This window comes from Camarhynchus parvulus, chromosome 1A, assembly GCF_901933205.1.
Source record: "Camarhynchus parvulus chromosome 1A, STF_HiC, whole genome shotgun sequence".
Classification (NCBI taxonomy): Eukaryota; Metazoa; Chordata; class Aves; order Passeriformes; family Thraupidae; genus Camarhynchus; species Camarhynchus parvulus.
The window spans coordinates 19,244,504-19,261,193 of NC_044586.1; the positions used below are offsets into that span (position 1 = coordinate 19,244,504).

General features: G+C 40.3%; 1 protein-coding gene across 7 annotated transcripts; it reads left to right on the forward strand.

Annotated features, from left to right (window-relative positions):
- Positions 1-694: 694 nt before the first annotated feature.
- TCP11L2 (t-complex 11 like 2) lies at positions 695-16,423 on the forward strand. Of its 7 annotated transcripts, none has more exons than XM_030960599.1 (11): positions 695-1,033; positions 3,704-3,828; positions 5,755-6,157; positions 7,181-7,316; positions 7,554-7,674; positions 8,405-8,625; positions 9,505-9,641; positions 10,648-10,835; positions 12,192-12,373; positions 13,092-13,264; positions 13,749-16,423. In XM_030960599.1, exons 3-11 carry the CDS (start codon positions 5,806-5,808, stop codon positions 13,991-13,993), a joined length of 1,755 nt encoding a protein of 584 aa, XP_030816459.1. In that variant the 5' UTR covers positions 695-1,033; positions 3,704-3,828; positions 5,755-5,805; the 3' UTR covers positions 13,994-16,423. The 7 variants fall into 7 exon arrangements, with proteins under 7 accessions (XP_030816459.1, XP_030816456.1, XP_030816462.1 ...); XM_030960596.1 differs by having other exon boundaries at positions 3,707-3,828; XM_030960602.1 differs by having other exon boundaries at positions 3,707-3,828; positions 5,755-5,928.
- Positions 16,424-16,690: the final 267 nt, after the last annotated feature.

Genomic DNA, 16,690 nt, shown 5'->3' on the forward strand with positions numbered 1-16,690 from the left:
ACCCGAATACAGCATCTGTTTGTTCTGTGTAGTTCACCACGTGTGCTAAAGGTTACCTGCAGGAAGGGGAGCTCTGTCTTCATGATGGGCAAGGCTAGTGTGTTAGTGAGCTCTTGCCTCAGAGATGTTTTGCCCTCCGTACTTCCTGATGGGTGAGGCAGTGGTGGCACGTAGCTTCTGTGACAGGAAGAGGTGATGACCCTGACAGGTACTGCTGGCCCAGTGGGTGCGTAAAGCTGCCAGTACACGTGCTCAATACAGCAATAAGCAAAGCATTTATAATGATAGTGCTGCACTGCTCCGTGCTACGTTCCTCAGTGGACGCTCAGCAAGCCTCCGGACACCACAGCCGTGAGCGAGATGGGTGACTAAACTCAGCACGCGGCCGAGTGGCTCCCTTGGAGCCACGGTGGCGAGGGTGGCAGTGGGGAGCCAAGATGGCGCCTGGTGGGGCGCCACACTACTCCCCCATCGATAGGGTAAGGAAACGAGGGCAGAACGTAGTTATAGCTCCCTTTGCAGCGCAGTGCACAAAGGCGGGCACACGCCGCCTGAGGCGCGGCCCCGTTCCCCCGCACGCCCGGGCTCTGCAGGGTCGATGTTCCCACCCCCGACGCGGCCCGGGGGCGGGGCCGGGGCGGTGCCGGCCCGGACGGACGGGGCCCTTCCGTAAACACCACCCGGCCCATCCCCCTGCCTACCCCCCGCACGCCGGCACGGCCCACTGCCAGCGCGGGGGAGTCCGTCGAAGCATCTTCCCGTGTCGCCGCATATTTCCCCAAGCTTAGTGCCCGGTCGCAGGCAGAATGAGGAGCTACGGCTAGTTTCTACTGGCATAAGCGGAGGCTGGCCCAAGCGCCTTGGATAACTCGCCGCTGGCAGGCAGGAAAAGATGACGCACCTCCCCGCTTCCACCGTCAGAAATGGACGTGCCCGAGGAAGACACTAATAGTCCGGGCTAGGTCTTTAAATCTTAAGGGGGGGAGTTGTGTGCGGCCCTGGCGAGCGCTGTGTAGGACGGCGAGGGGCGGCGGTGAGTGACTGGCTGGGGACAGCAGGGCAGGGCTGCTCCGGCCGGCGGAGCTGACACGCGGCGGGGTGTCCGGGCACGCTGGGCGGGCGATGAGTCGCGGGGTGAGTCCGGGACAGTGCTGGCTCGGGGCTGCCACCCTCCTGTGCGGCGTGGGTGGCAGGGAGGTAGTGGACTGGCCCGTCGCTCTGCTGCCCCGGTGGGGAACCCGCTGCAGCAGGTGGGTTTCGCAGTTCCTGCGCTGGGTCCGTAGTTCTCTCCTTGCCCCATGTCTCCTGGGCTTTCGCCATCCCTTAATGTCCGCCGGGACGATCCGCCCCGACGGCCGCCGCAGGGTCTCCCCGTGCAGCCCTGGTCACCAGGGCAGGGGCACCTCGAGACCTCCCCGGGCCATGGGGGCTGGGGCGCTTAGGGGTGGGTGCCCGGGTTCGCCTTCTCTGGGGCTGACAGGGAGTGTTCTCTCCTTGCTTCTCCCCCGTACTCCCTCCCCCCGGACCTGTCCTTGGAAACGCTATTTGTTTTGGTCGGAGGGTGCCAAACTCCTGCCTTTGCTAAGTGTTAAAAACATGGGGCCGGGGGAGGAGACAGGCAGAGTAACAGATGGAGGAAGAGGAGGAGCCGCCGGCTTCCCTCGGTGTGGCTCCCCCCGCGGGGGAGGGCAGCAGGCAGGGCGGCCCCTGGTCCCGTCCCCGACCTGTCCGGGCGGAGGTCACTCCCGCGGGCAACGCTCGGGGCACTCGGCCGCAGTTCAGTCTCGCCAATACAGTTTTTTGAGCCTTCACGGAGAGACGTATCTCTTCCAAGAGCTGTGAAACTAGAAAAAGCTAAAGGGGAGAAATGTCGGCTGTAAACTCTGAAAAATGAGGCGGGAGGAAATGCAAGTAACTCCTAACAAAGGCTCTTTTCTGTTCTTGTGTGGTGAGTGCTGACAGAGGTGGAGTCAGTGAAAGGGAAACTCTAGACCAAATGAGATTCAGTCGGTGCCAGCTTGAAGATAGTAAGAATGTGAACCCAGCAGAATAAACAAAGTTAAGACTTTCATAGTGGTAAAACTGGACAGAGCACTCATAAGTCTCTGTGTCCTTGCACACTTCCTTTGAACAAAGCAGGACTGTGGAAAACCTTTGCTTGAAGATGGTATCTGAAGAAAATACCCAACTGTGAAATTGTCTTCCTCCCTCCTCCCCCCAGGTGCTTCGTAAAATAACTTCTAAAGCAAAGCTACAGAAGTAAAAAGTGTGTTTGTGTCTTCTAAAACTAACCTGATCTTGCAGTCTTGATAAGTTCTAAATGAAGAATCTAGTTGGGTGATGCAGTAACCATTAAGAACAAGATGCCTTTAAGCATCTGCAGTTTTGTATTAATTTTCTTTTTACTAAAAAGAATAATCCTCACCTGTCTAAATAGCAGAAATGTGAGAATTTATTTCTTCATTGTTAAATTAGTTGTAATCTTGGGGTTGGTACATGTAGAAGATACTTTTAGCTTGGTCTTCCAAAGAGTTTACCTTAAAAACCCCACAGTATGGTACTGATTGAAAGAAAGCAAATGGTGTGATGGTGTCCAGCCTAATATAAATATAAATGTGGGTAGTCTTTAATGTAGCAGAATAAAGCAGGTTGTAACCTCAGGCTGATCTTTTAATAGAACAGTTCGGATATTAATATGTGCATTAAAACAACAGCCTAATATGTAATACTTTATAAGCAAATTTTAAAAAACCCAAGATGGTATTGCTTATCCAAGATGGTGAGTTAAAAAGAGATCTTGCAAGGCTGAAGGGCTTTCTGACATATTTTTATCTGACTGTTATATACAAATTTAAAGTTCTAAATGAACTTGGCCATTAGTTATTAATGAGAACTTCTGTGCTATCTACAAAAACATAAGGAAAATCAGCTCTTCCAGTGTATGCTATAAAGCAAAGACTGAGTGACTCAGTTGTCTATTGTTGTAAGTACTTAGAAATGCCATTTTTGGTTTGTACTTACCTTTCATATGCTCAATGACTGTATTTTTGCCTAAGTGTTTTAGATGGCCCGTGCAGGTTCTGCTTGTATATTAATGTACATTCAGTTTCATGTGTTTTATCTTTTAAACGTAGAATTTAGCAATAATGTTCTGAATCTGCAGACTACACCCACTCTTACTTCCTATTGTGCTTGAAGCATTCTACTAGGAAATGTATTTAGTGTGGCAAAAGATTGCAGTGTTTTTTTGTGTGTCACCTCCTGTTGCAGTGTTGAAACTTCTTACTGAAGCCTTCTGAAGCACCCTACTGACAGCTCTGCTGTCTGTATATGTGCATATATTGTGGGAGCAGGTATGGTCTTGATACATCAAAATGCATGTGGATCTTTGAAATGCAACTATGTGCATTGATCCTTTGCTGGGAGTAGTGCTGAAGGACTTAATGTATGTGGGCTTCTAATTCTACCTTAACCACTTGATCTTGGAAATCAAGGTGGGGTGGAAAATGGCAGTGCTGACTTGCCATCATGGCTGGTTTAGTACTTCTGTCAGAAGAACTTTGCAAAGCTAAGTGTTTATTAACACTGTCATACCTAGAGGTAAGCGGAAATTCATGAAATGATGATGTGTAAATTGTGTGAGGGTATTTGGGGTTTTAATGGTCATTTACCTTCTTCCATGTTCTTAACACCTGAACTGAAGCAGTAGACACACCGTGAATTGCTCACAGTCCGCAAGCAATTTGCAAGACTTTGGGCCACTACACTGCGAACAACATTAATCAAATCTTTTGATGGACCACATCCTGCAACATTAATCTTTTGGAGGTTAGTTATTTGTATGGAAATAAAGGGGTGATATACAAGATTAAAGCCTGGAAATACAGTGTTCTTATATTGATTTAAAAAAATTAGTTGGAGGGTAATAAAAGCTTTGCAGGCTCTGTACAGTGTTGCTGTATTTAAGTGAGCAGTTCAACATGAAGAACCTCAAGTATGTTCTATAACTAATTTGTCGCAACTAGTTTTTGATTTTCATTAACTTTGAGATCTGTAACACAGATTTTAATTGAAGAAATATTTTGTTTCTTCTCTAGCATTAACTAGTGACCCATTTCTAATTGTAACTTAAATACAATTTCCAAGCCAAAATATCAGTGCGTAGCGTTTTTTAGGTTCTCTTGCAACTCTGTCTTGTTTACCCAATACTGTTTTAAATATTTGCTTGTTAGAAATTATAAAATTGCTGTTCTAATAAGAGTTATGATGCTTAGGATCACTGGTAATGTTGCAAGTTCTGAATGCATGACCTTTGCGTTCTAGTCAAGTGTCTCTCACTGGCTCCTCCAGTACTGTGATAAACTGTTAGCTGTGTTCTTGCTAATGGGAGCAATTCTTTTCACAAAAAAAACCTACGTAAAGTATGACATAAATAAGGTGGTCAAGTGCGTCCTCTTCCCTCTTGGGAGAGGAGGAAGAGTAAACACATGCTTAAGAAATGTTAATCATTTCAATTAACAGGGGGGTGCTCATCAGTGTAGTAGCTCATCAAATTATAAAGGCCTATTCAGGATGAGTTGGTACCCAAACAGTCAAATGCTTTAAGCTGTAGCTAGGTGCCAGTATAAAGAAATCTTAATTTTCACTACCTTTTGTCTATCCCAGGACACCACAATATGTTGATTCACATAAGTACAGACAAAGTTGCTTTTATTGCTAAAAGTGTCTTTTTTCCAAATTCCGCAGTTGCAAAGTGTGGTGTTCCCTGCCTACTGAGATTGATGTGATTTAATAATAAATGAAGTTATCTATTAAATTTGCTGATGGAAATAATTGCTGCCTGTGTCACTTCATAAAGTCCGCTACAGAATGCTTCATGGTCATAATCAGAGATGGACTGCTACTTTTGGTATCTGGGCCAAATTCCTTTGGTAGTAATTACAGCTGACTTCCAGATTCTCATTTTAATATTATTATGAACATATTTTTCACTTCCTCTCATGCAGTTGTTAATCATCTGTATCACACTGTGCAGCTGTCCACATTTTCTGCAATTGCAGATTATCTGCCTGGGAGGCAGTTTCTTTACATAGACAGAAACACTATGAAGCACAACACTTGTTAGAGGACGTTGTTGTCTCTGCTAAATAGAATGTTAGAGGCTCAGAGTTGCCGTTTGACTTAAACCAGAAAACCTATCCACCCACCCTCACCCCTAGGAGGACTGGTTTTTGGGTCTGTGCCATTGTTGATCTGATTCTGAGCACAGACCCACCTAAAGGCCAGACTTTCAGCTTCACCCTGTCAGAAATGTAATATTCTGAATTACTTGCCTGTTCTCTGCCTTCAACTTCTGTGTTTGCCTCACAGTCGTTACACTCAGTGCAGTCTGTTTGTGGAAGGAAACTCATTGCTAAACACCACTTCGTGAGGTCAGGTGGGGGATGGTGACATCATGAAATGCCTTTATAGACATTGAAAACTACCAAAACTCTTGCAACAAGTAGCTTCAAGTGTTCCTGTGGGTAGTCTTACATTTTTTTAAATATGACCGATTTAGGGACTGTCTCCCACAGATTCATTAAGGTATGAAACAGCTGAAGGCACAAAGCTTTCTTACAGAACAGGTATAGTTTGTTGATAACTATATGATTCTGCTTGATCTTCATTCACAATATAATGATCAGTAGCTGACTTTTGAGAAACAAACAAAAGTAAGTGCTGGTTTTATGGGTATTGTGTTTGTCTTTCCAGGTCTTGTTTACTGTGTTAACAAGGTAAAGGGATTCAGAATGCCTCTCAGTGATGACCAGAACAGTGACTCAGATTCTTCACGGCTCTCAGAAAGCACAGTTTCTTCCAGTGACACAGAATATTCCAGGCAGAGCTTTAACAGTGATTCTTCAAGCAAACCCAGCTCCCCAGCGTGTAAGCCTGTTTCAGCCTCACCTGCATTGTGCATGGACCAATAAGGCTAACTTACCTTGTTTCTCTTTGCTGTCATGGGTAGAACCTGGGATTCTGAATCTGTTTAAGAGTATTAACAGAGAGGCATGGCTTTCTCTTTGCTGTGAAGCAGTGCATCTCCTGTGTATGGAACACCAGCAGCAACTGTATCCATGGGGGTCTCCCTGTGCTCTCCTTCCCTTCAGAAAGTGTAAGAAAAGTGTGTCACCATGGTCTTCCTAACCTTGACATTTGTAGCAGCCTCCCACTCAACCAGATATGCTTTTGTGCAAAGGGTGGGTTTCTTCTGTTTGATCCCTGCACTTAAAAATTATTTCTGTAACTTACAGATTTGTAATACCATACCAAGTTACATGTAATTATCTTGAATTCACATTTTTCTTTCATAAATACTAGAATCAAACAGAAAACACACATTTGCACAAGGAGGATAATTTGAGTAATGGTAAATAAAACCTTGGTTATAATGTGGTTTCCCTGTATCTGTAAGCATTTGCAGACCATGCTTACTTCTTATATGTATGTAAATTAAGTCTTATATTAAAACAAGCTTATTAGTGGAACTGCAGTTGGCAGCTGGCTCTTTGTCTTTCTTTGTTACCAGCCTTCCAAATACTAAATTAAATTATAGAATTTAAGGATTTAGAAACTTTGGGAATTTGCTCTTGTTTTCCAGTGTAGAGTTTGTTTTGTCGTTGCTGCTAGCTCCTAAAAAAATGAGTATAACTTAATTCCACAGCAGACTGAAGATCTGCTGATTTTAAGTGGGGGGGGGGTTTGCGAGTCAGTAACTCAGGAGCATTTTCAACAGGCAATATAGCCATTTTGCTGGGAATTATAGTGGACATCTAGTATCTCTTACTGCCCATGCTTTTGGTTGGGTGGCTTTGACAGAACAGTTAGTAGGAAATCTGTGAAATGCAAGATTCCGTTTTAAAGGCAAAAAAAATCTTAATTCAGATGTGGAAATATGAAAATGCTCCTCAAAATGCTTTGAGGCTTGTGTGGTATTTCCCCACAAACACACACACCCCTGATAAGCTGGGAGTTTCCTGAGTTAGTGTTTTAGGAAGATATAAAGACTTGGTAATCTTGGGTCACTTCTAGAGTACTGGAGTCCAACTAGCAAGTAGTAAAATTTCTAGGTTTTAGTATATTCAAATGCACTTATCAGCTATAGATATTTAGCTTGAATTGATCTTGTTTGTTCCAGCAGCTAGCCCTCCCAAGGTCATCACATTTGATGAACTGATGGCAGCTACAAGAAATCTGTCAAACTGGACTCTAGCTCATGAAATTGCTGTAAATGCAAATTTTTGCATAAAACATGAAGACTACCCACAAAACAGGTAAGAGCTTGAATTTTGCAAGAAGTAGCGCTGGTATTGGAAAGAGAGGAGAAACAAATGGAGCAATCTAGATTGTGTTTTGGGACCTGATGATCCCTCATCCAAGAAAGATGTGGTTGCAGGGCATAGTATTTGGGGAGGTGTGTTTCCCAACAAGTGATCAGTCTCATCTGAAACAGTTACAAGGATGGAAGCTAGTTGTGAGTCTTCTCAGTATCTAATTGACTTACTCCACAGCTTTGCAGGCACAGTGAAACAAATTGTACACAAGGCATTTTGGGATCATTTGGAATCAGAACTGAGTGAAGATCCTCCAGAATACAAACATGCTATCAAGCTCTTTGAGGAAATTAAGGAGGTAATGTTCTTCTTTCTCTGTATTGATTTGTCAGCTTAGCTTTAAGAGTCCCTTAGTTCACCAAAGGGTCTGCTTAACTTAGCTGAGTCAACACCTTCAGGCTTTCCTTTTATAATATGAAGCCATGATTATTCAGAACTGAAAATAGATGTCCAATTGTAGTATATTTATATTAACCAGGAATATGGCTGCAAACAAACAGTGGCATGTTTGGTCAGCTTTCACTGCACAGTGATCAGTTGAAAGTCATCTCTTTTCCCAAAGCTTCACATCTCTACTAGCCTGTTTGCAGAACCATACTGTGAGCTTAGGGCATGAACAACAGTATAAACATGATTGGACCTGTCCACTTAAGCTTCATTGTTTGATTATCGCACAGGTGAGCATACAAACCTTCAATCCTGGCACAACACTAAGTCATTTAGAACTTTAAGTTAGTAAATGTTTGTTTTACAGGGTAGCCTCCTAGCTTTTGAACAGGTCTAGTTGTTGACTTGCTTTTTGTTTTATTGGTTTGAGCATTTTTGCAGAACTGTACTGGCTTGGTTTTTTTTTTCCAAACCGTTCTTTTATCCCCACAACCTTTGATAATGTTCAGTCTTAAAATGTCTGGTTATAATCTGTCAGCTATATACACCTGACATGAATATTAAAATTTTACTCAAGTGTGCTTACTAAATTGTTTGGTCTTTATTGATAAGCTTTTTCTTTTTTCCTCCCTGTAATTTAGATTCTTCTTTCTTTCCTGACTCCTGGAGCAAACAGGATTCACAATCAAATTTGTGAAGTTCTTGACACGGATCTTATAAGACAGCAGGCAGAGCACAATGCTGTTGATATTCCTGGGCTAGCTAACTATGTCATCAACACTATGGGAAAGTTATGTGCTCCAATAAGAGACAATGACATAAAACAGTTAAAAGCAACTGACAATATCGTAGAGTTACTGAGGTTGGTATTTGAGTGTGGTTTTTGGAGAAAAAAACACCTCTCTGAAAGGGTAGTAGACAGTGGAAGGTGGGGGGCTGGGTAAAGGAAGTCTAAAGTTGTGTCAGTTTGCATAACACCTGTTCTTAAACTATAGGAGAACTTCCCGAAGCATTAAAGAGGAGGAGCTCTGACACACTGACCAGATTGTGTATCTCACTTTGTAATGAAATGAGTAGGATACCTAGATGAAACTAGGCAGCTCTGAATATCTAAACCAACAACTCTTGCAATAATCTCTGTTTCAGTAACTCTTTTTCTGTCTTGTTCATTCTTACAAAATGTAAACAGCGCACTTGTACTGTTTCTTCTTGAAGAGTTAATTGCATGGTTCTTCTGGAAGGCCAAACTTTGGATTTATAGGCTCTTTAGTTAAGATCTTATCACTTGAACTTGGGTAAAACATTTGCATAACAGGGCAGAAAACAGTGCTCCTGAGGTACGCTGAAATATTAAGACTAAATGGTAGTTGTTCTACTGTGTATGTATATGGGGATCAAAACAATTGTGTCAGAAGGATTGTTTCTCTTAATGCAGTCAGTGACCAAAAAGTTAAAATCTGTTAATTTTGGCTAAAATATACCAATTCACGTAGTTTTTGAAAAACTTACAGGGCTGTAGCATTTAGTGATGCTACATCAGTTCTGGTTTTTTTAACTTAGGCCAAGCCTTATCTTCAAGAATTCCAGATGATAGGTAATATATTTGTTACTCTGAAGTGCCAGTGAAGGCCTTCACTTCTCCAGAATTGAAATTAAAGTGATAATGTTCATGTGCTTCACGTGTGCTGATGAAAATCAATAGATTAAATTAAACTGTGAAATTTTAAATTCTTCTTTTCAGACAAATATTCCATGTTTTGGACCTGATGAAAGTGGACATGGCAAATTACACAATTAAAAGCCTTAGACCATACCTCTGGCATAACTTGGTGGACTATGAAAGAACAAAATTCCAGGAAATTCTTGAAGAAACACCAAGTATGTACCACGCTATATTAAATTTAAACTTTTCTTTGAAAAGAAGCCTATTTAAATACATGCTGTGAAAATTCTACAGGTTGCAGTTAATTTAGATGAAAACTTCAATTTCTTGTCTGTATGTAAGTAATGGGAAAAATTTTTAACAAGCAAGCTATCACTGAATGGTTGCTTAACTTGCCATCAAGTTTTTCTGTCTGTAATCTGAGGCACTTTCAGACAAACTTATATTTGCTGAATTGCATGGTGTCTGTAAAACAAACCAAGTGGTGACTCTTGCTGTCTGGATGCAGAAGCCCTCCATAAGATGAGCCTTTTCTTTTTTGTGTGCAACTGTTCAGTTGTTAGTGTGAAGTAAGCATGTAAAACCAGTTAGTGCACCTGAAAGCTGGAAGGGGTAAGATCTATTTTTTAATAAACAAAAGGCAGGCTCTGAACAAAATTTCTTAGATGGTGCAAAGTCAACTTGATCCACTATTACATGTTTTGTGTGATTTGGTTAAACAGTGTTCAGAAATACATCCTCCAAGAAGAATAAGTAAGCATGCTAACATCTGGGTCTTCTAAAATGGGAGCTCCGAGCCACTGATAGGGCCTGCAGTGTTCATTTATGCAGCCTGAGAAGAAGTCTACCAGAACAAATCAAACGTTTCAATCTTCCTTCTCCTGCACCTTTTAGTCTTACGTCCTATCTGATAAGTGGTTTCTCTGAAAAAGGAAAAGCAATCCTTTGGGAACTCAAACTTTGAGACTTCTATTACCTAAAAATCTTGTCTGAGGTCTTAACAATTTGTGGCTGGGTTTGTACAAACCAGGTAGAATTTAAAGGTGACCAGTGGAAGATGATCAGTGGAAGAAAGGGAGAGAATTACCGTTTGTGAAGACTCAGCTATGTTTAAGTCTTCAGAAGTTGAATTCTCTTCTGTATACAAATCTTCTTTTTCCTCAAGGTAGTGCTTATTTTGATGAAGGCATGCAGTAAATCTGTGCTATTTACAATGCTTAGGTGCCCTGAATCTCACAACAGAATGGATAAAGGAATCAATAGAAGATGAATTGTCATCTATTTCTGATGAGTCTTCATCATGCCCTGGTGCTGATAGTAGTTCAAAACCAATTATTAGTCCTACACTGGTGCTAAACAATGGCTACTTGAAACTGTTACAGTGGGATTATTGCAAAACAATTCCAGAGGTAAGAAATATATTTTGGTGTCTTCAGATTACCAGCTATATGAAATCATTAGTGTGATACAGTAAACCTGCTATTGATGACAGTAAGTGAATACTCTTTTGCACTCCTTAAATTTCTGCACAGCAAATCTTAAATTTGGAGATTATATTCTAGTCCAGATTCTGAAATTTGAGATGGGCAAGTCAACAACCGGAAAAGAACAAGGTAAAGGTTGTTCTCCCTCTTTCAGTCATAGCTCACCAGCTCCACCCTAAGAGCAGTCTTGGCTGTGGTCAAAGGCTGGGCCTTGTATTGACAGTACTTTGCTTTCTCTGTCTTTAAAAGAATTGATTGTAGCGCTCTGTTTTCCTAACAGCAGCAAGAATTAGTGGGATTGCTCTTCAGAACAGAGTCAGTAAAAAACTTGAGTTCTCTAAAGTAGATATTCTTCCTTTCAGTGTAAACTATTGCTTCAAGACTTAGTGTTCAGTTTCTCCCTCCAATTCCTGATTACTGACCTCTTCAACTTTCCTTAAAGCCAGTGGGAAATTTTTCAGCAGTCAGGGCTAACATTTGCATTTCCAGAGAGGGCCTTAGCTACATGTAGGATGGCCTGGCAGAGAACTTGTTAAATACATGGGGATGCTCTTGGTGTTCTCAGTCAGTGGACAGAAGGGAAACCACTTCCTTACCTTTCTGTGAGCAGTTTTGAGTAAGATCTACATACAGATGTCCTCTGGTAGATCTAGCTTGCCATACTATGAAATTGCTACTAACTGCAGTTGGATGTTAATGCCCCTGTGCTGCTCAGGATGAACTCTTTGTAACGTAAAACGAACTCCAGCTACATCTTGCTGTGGAGATTACTTATGCTCTTGGTGTGATCAGCTGGCTTTTGCCTGGAGTGGGTTATGTATCACTTGCAGAACCAGCTCATGTGGTTGAATTGGTGGTTGTCAAGCACAGTTGTTCATTATTATCCATCAGTTACAAATCTTGGCATTTTTTCAAAAGACACCCAAATCCAGAAGACTGTTCTGTCTGTAACTTGGTCATTACAATGTCTTCTGGGTCCTCTCAGCATTCCATGTTGTGGGCTGAATTGTTGGTTACAGATTTGTCAGCAGGGATGAGGAATAAGGTGCAATGTCCTCAGTTTCCTCATTACTTTTCTTCCTGCCACAGGTTTACTTCTGGTACTTGTACAAAATGACACTTTATACTGTACTACACTGCATATTTAGGGTATTTCAGTTGCTGTCTCCTCTGGGTTTGCATATTTGTGATTAAAAATAGTAGTGCTTCATGACTACATCCTAGATCTCTTTCCTAGATCTTCTCCTTATTCCTAAATTAGTATTATTGTTTCAATTCTAGACTCTAATAACAGATGAAGTTCGTCTTCAGGAGTTGAGAGAAAAGCTCAATCAATTAAAAGTCATAGCTTGTGTTTCTCTCATAACAAACAACATGGTGGGTGCAGTAATTGTAGATGTGCCTGATTTCACTGATCAGCTGAAAAGGATCTCCCTTCCTCTTCTTGAAGGCATGAATAAGAAGTAAGGCCTTTTTTTTACTCTTTTTTTGATGGTAAATAATTGGAAACAATTCTAGTGTCATAGCTGGTGCTTGTTATTAATAGGAAGGTACCAAATTTGAATCATTTATATATTTCCTTTATGATACAAGGCCACTATATGTTAGACAAGTGTTTTCAAAGGTAGATTTTAATAAAATCTTAGTCTTGATGTTAGTGTACAAATTTTGGAACCTAGTATTAAATTTCATTCATATACTCCTAATACTGGGGAGACTGTGGCAGTACATTCACTAAATCCTCTTGGGAGTTGCTTCAGACTTGTTGTAGGTAGTTCAAGTTACTTGGCTGCCTATTTCTTTGGCTTCTTGTGCTACAGGCAAGTCTGATGTATGTGACTGTCTTTTAAAAGAGTTTTCCACTCCGTTTTTTCTCATGAAATGCTATGCACGTGGCCCAGAAAAACACCTAGGCACAAGGATAAAGTGAACTGGTGTCACTGCTGCACACGTGAAAGTACTTTTCCCATTTGGATCACAACTAGGTCCCTATTTTATCTTCCACATAGGAATTCTCCTGTATATGTACTTTTACATAAATCTGCAGCAAAAGATGAAAACTTTTCAAAATTCTCATTGCAGAGACCAGGTTGAAAATAAAAGGTAAAGGAGACAAATAAGGGCACTTTACGACCTATGCTACAGAAACTTCAGAATTTAATGCTTTTCTCCTTCTTGCAGAAGTTTTGACTTGAAGGAGGCTCTGAATGCTATTGGCGTCCAGATTTGCAGCATAGTGAACAAGTCTCTAAGTGAAAGAGGTCTTCCCACTCTTAGTGAAGAAATGCAGAGTAATTTAATGGGTCAAATCGCTCATATTGTTGAGAAGAATAATCCTATCTGTTCCTTGATTGGTTAGTAAGAGACTACTTAATTGTCGTATTGTATGTGTCTGTTTATAAACTTACTGGCAGCAAGCTTAATCAGCTGTCTCATTATCTTCGAAAAGTATTTTCTTACTGCAGTAAGCTACTGGCTCAACTAAGACTAAGGATATGGTGTTTACTTGGAAATGGTGTTCTGGGTATGTTGCAGAGCATGGTTAGTCACAGCTGGAAATAATTGTAAAAGTGCATGTAGAGACAAGCCTAGGCAGCCTAATATTTTGGAGAAGAATTTAGATAAAATGAGTGTTTAGTCTTCTTTCTGTCCATTCTGGGTTTAAACATACTGTTTAGGAAACATAGTATTGTTTTCCCACCCCAAAACAATCTTGGGAAAGAGTTGTTGCTTACATGTTGGGTTTTTTGCTGTGCTATATGCAGGGTACTTACAAAGTGACTGTGGCATCATCTTGGGTTTACATTTGTTCTGAGCATACTTTATATTCCATTTCAGACAAACGAATCCAGCTCTTCATGAGAAGCTTGCTTGCTCTTCCGAGTTTTCAGAAGTGTATGCCTACTATGCCAGGAGGCCTTTCTGTGATTCAGACAGAGATAGAGTTTCTGGGATCTCAGTATGCAAGCATTGTAAACTTCAATAAAAAAGTGTATGGACCATTCTATGCAAACATACTTAGAAAACTGCTTTTTCCTGAGGCAGCAATGGAGAAAACAGAAGCAGAAACATCTAGCAATTAAAAAATGTACCCTTTTTTTTAATCTTCCAAGACAGTGGGGAAGTCACATTTTTAAGAACAGCCTACTCCAGTGACTGTTGATGGGGAAAGATCTTGTAAAATGTATACAGATAGTATCTGAAATTCACTGTAAAGAAGTTAATGTCAAGGTCATATATGTATTTTAATAGAAAAATATTTGTTTAATGGATTGTCACTTGTAATAGCCAGTGAATTATTAATTTCCATAGCAAGTATTTATTATGACTTGCAGTGGGAAAGAGCTAGCAATGTACTTACTGTTTTGCCACCATCAAAACAATGTTATTTTTCAACTCAATATATTTACATATAGCAATGCATATTAGGAAATGAGAAAACAACTGTAGATAAAATGTACTATGCTTACATTGTATTTTTGTAGAGTAACATCTCAGACAACAATTGTGTTTCTGAGAATACTCCGAAGAAGAAAGTATAGCATAACTGCTTTAGTAACCAAACCCAGGTTCATACCAGGCCAAGTTCAGGTACTCCTGCAATTACTGGACCCAGAACTTTGCCTCTGTTACATTAAGGAATGCCAGTGTTAGAAGCTGTTTGCAGGATAGCAGTTACAGAAGCAGCATTCACAACTTCAATTATGAATGATTCAGAATGTCTCAACTCTGAGATTAACGATAAACACCTGAGAAACATGACGTTGGGGGTGGAGTAAATTTCTGTATATAATTGTGTTTATAAGCATTTTGTTTATTCTGTGGAGGTCATACAGAACTTTTAAGATGTGTATGTATTGATCTTTGTTTGTAATGGATGGGTATTGAGTATTTTTAAGTTGGGTCTTTCTAATCTTTATTCCCAAAAGCATTTAACCCTGACCTCACAGTGTACCACAGAAGAACTGCCCCTTCCATGCCCTTATCCAACAGAATGTAAATTTTTCACAAGATATTCTTAGATCTGAAAGCAAGAACCTGAGTAATTAGTAATTTTTGAAAATATTATAATATTCACTTTTTTATGGAGTGTGTGAGAAATGCTCCCGTTTTCCTCAAATTTCTTTGGACTGGGCCCCAATACTTAGATTTAAGAATACTTACATTTAAGGCATTGGGAATCTTGCATACAGAAAATGAATAAGATTGAAATAGAGAAATGTGGAAGTGAACTACTTTAAGTTTACATAGGCTTTATCTTGCATATTTCAGATTACTGGGATTAGATAGTGCTGGGATACATATTATAGACATGGTCTTGTCTATGAAATTGAATAATTTACTTGAAAATTATATTTTAATATATTACCATATAATACTCCTTTTAAGATGTCATATATAGAAAACCTTGGTGTGGTACAAGTTAGAGCTTGTTTTTAATATTTTATATTACAGTCTATTTTTTATGAAGAGACAAAAATAACCCGTAAAAGTGTAATGTGTCACGCAAATTGTTTATGTACATTACTGTGTCTATCATAAAGGTCTAAAAAACCTGGGCATTATTAGCACTGTGGTTTTGTAGTCCATTTCTACAGGAATGTGTACCCTTTATAGCAAAGGAAATTACTTCTATTCAGTTGTTCTTCAGTGTCCAAGGACTTTGGTCACATGTAAATGTTAAAGAAAACTTTCTTCGAAATGCCTTTTTTAGAGAATTTCTCTAGTGCACTTCTATCCTCTGTGAAAACATTGCACAAAGATGAATACATGTTTTAAAGGGAACTGTTTCCTGGAAAACCTAGGAGAAAGGAACTCTTAGACTATCATAACTGTGCCACTAAGTAAGCCAGGCTTGCTCAGATGAATATGAAATTTTGGTAGGCAATCCAAAATCATTAAGAGAAGAATGAATTTAAAAAACAGCTAGAGGGAATGAATCTTAGTGATTTGCTACAATCTTAGAAATACCTGCATGATTTTGAGCTTCAGCCAAAAGAGGATTTTATGAACATTTGAAGGTGATTGCTAATATGATTATGAACTTTTAATTGTAATATTTTATATCCATTCTATTGTACAAATGGATATCAAACTTCAGCTCTTTAATGAGCTGGGAAAACTGTCATACTAGTTTTTACCAGTAAATACTCAAAGCATAGCATTTATTTGGGGGGGTTGGGGGTTGGTGATTAAGGTGACTTGCAAAGGGCATTTTATAGCATGGCCTGTGCTTCAAGTGATAGTTTAATGTGTTTTAATTTAATGTTTCAAACAGGGATATTGCAGCTGTTTAATGTCATGTGTTGCATGCTGTTTATGCTACTGTGGCTGAAATGCACTTGACTCTACTCAGTTGTCCTTGTGAAACAAGATGCCATTCTGTAGCAGCTTTGTTTAAAACCAAGTGTTTGAGGGTTTGTATGCATAAATTTTGTTTGTGATAACAGCAGTGGTGTTATCACTTACACCACTGTCATTTACACAAACGTTATTAAATGCAACAGATTGTTAAATGCCAAAGATAAATTACTCCACTAATATTCTGTTGTGACTGTTTTTCTGTTACTTCTCAGAAGCAGCTCCAGTGTAGTGACTTTAACCCAGCTGTACAAATAATACTCAAAACAGTTGCCTGCTTAAATCTGACTACTTGGATGAAGGATGTATTGGGTTTGTATGGCAGAGTTGGAGAGGGAGTGGACTACAGGGATGGCTTCTGTGAGAAGTTGCTCCAAGCTTCCCCCTATGCCTGACAGAGGCCTTGCATGGATTAAACA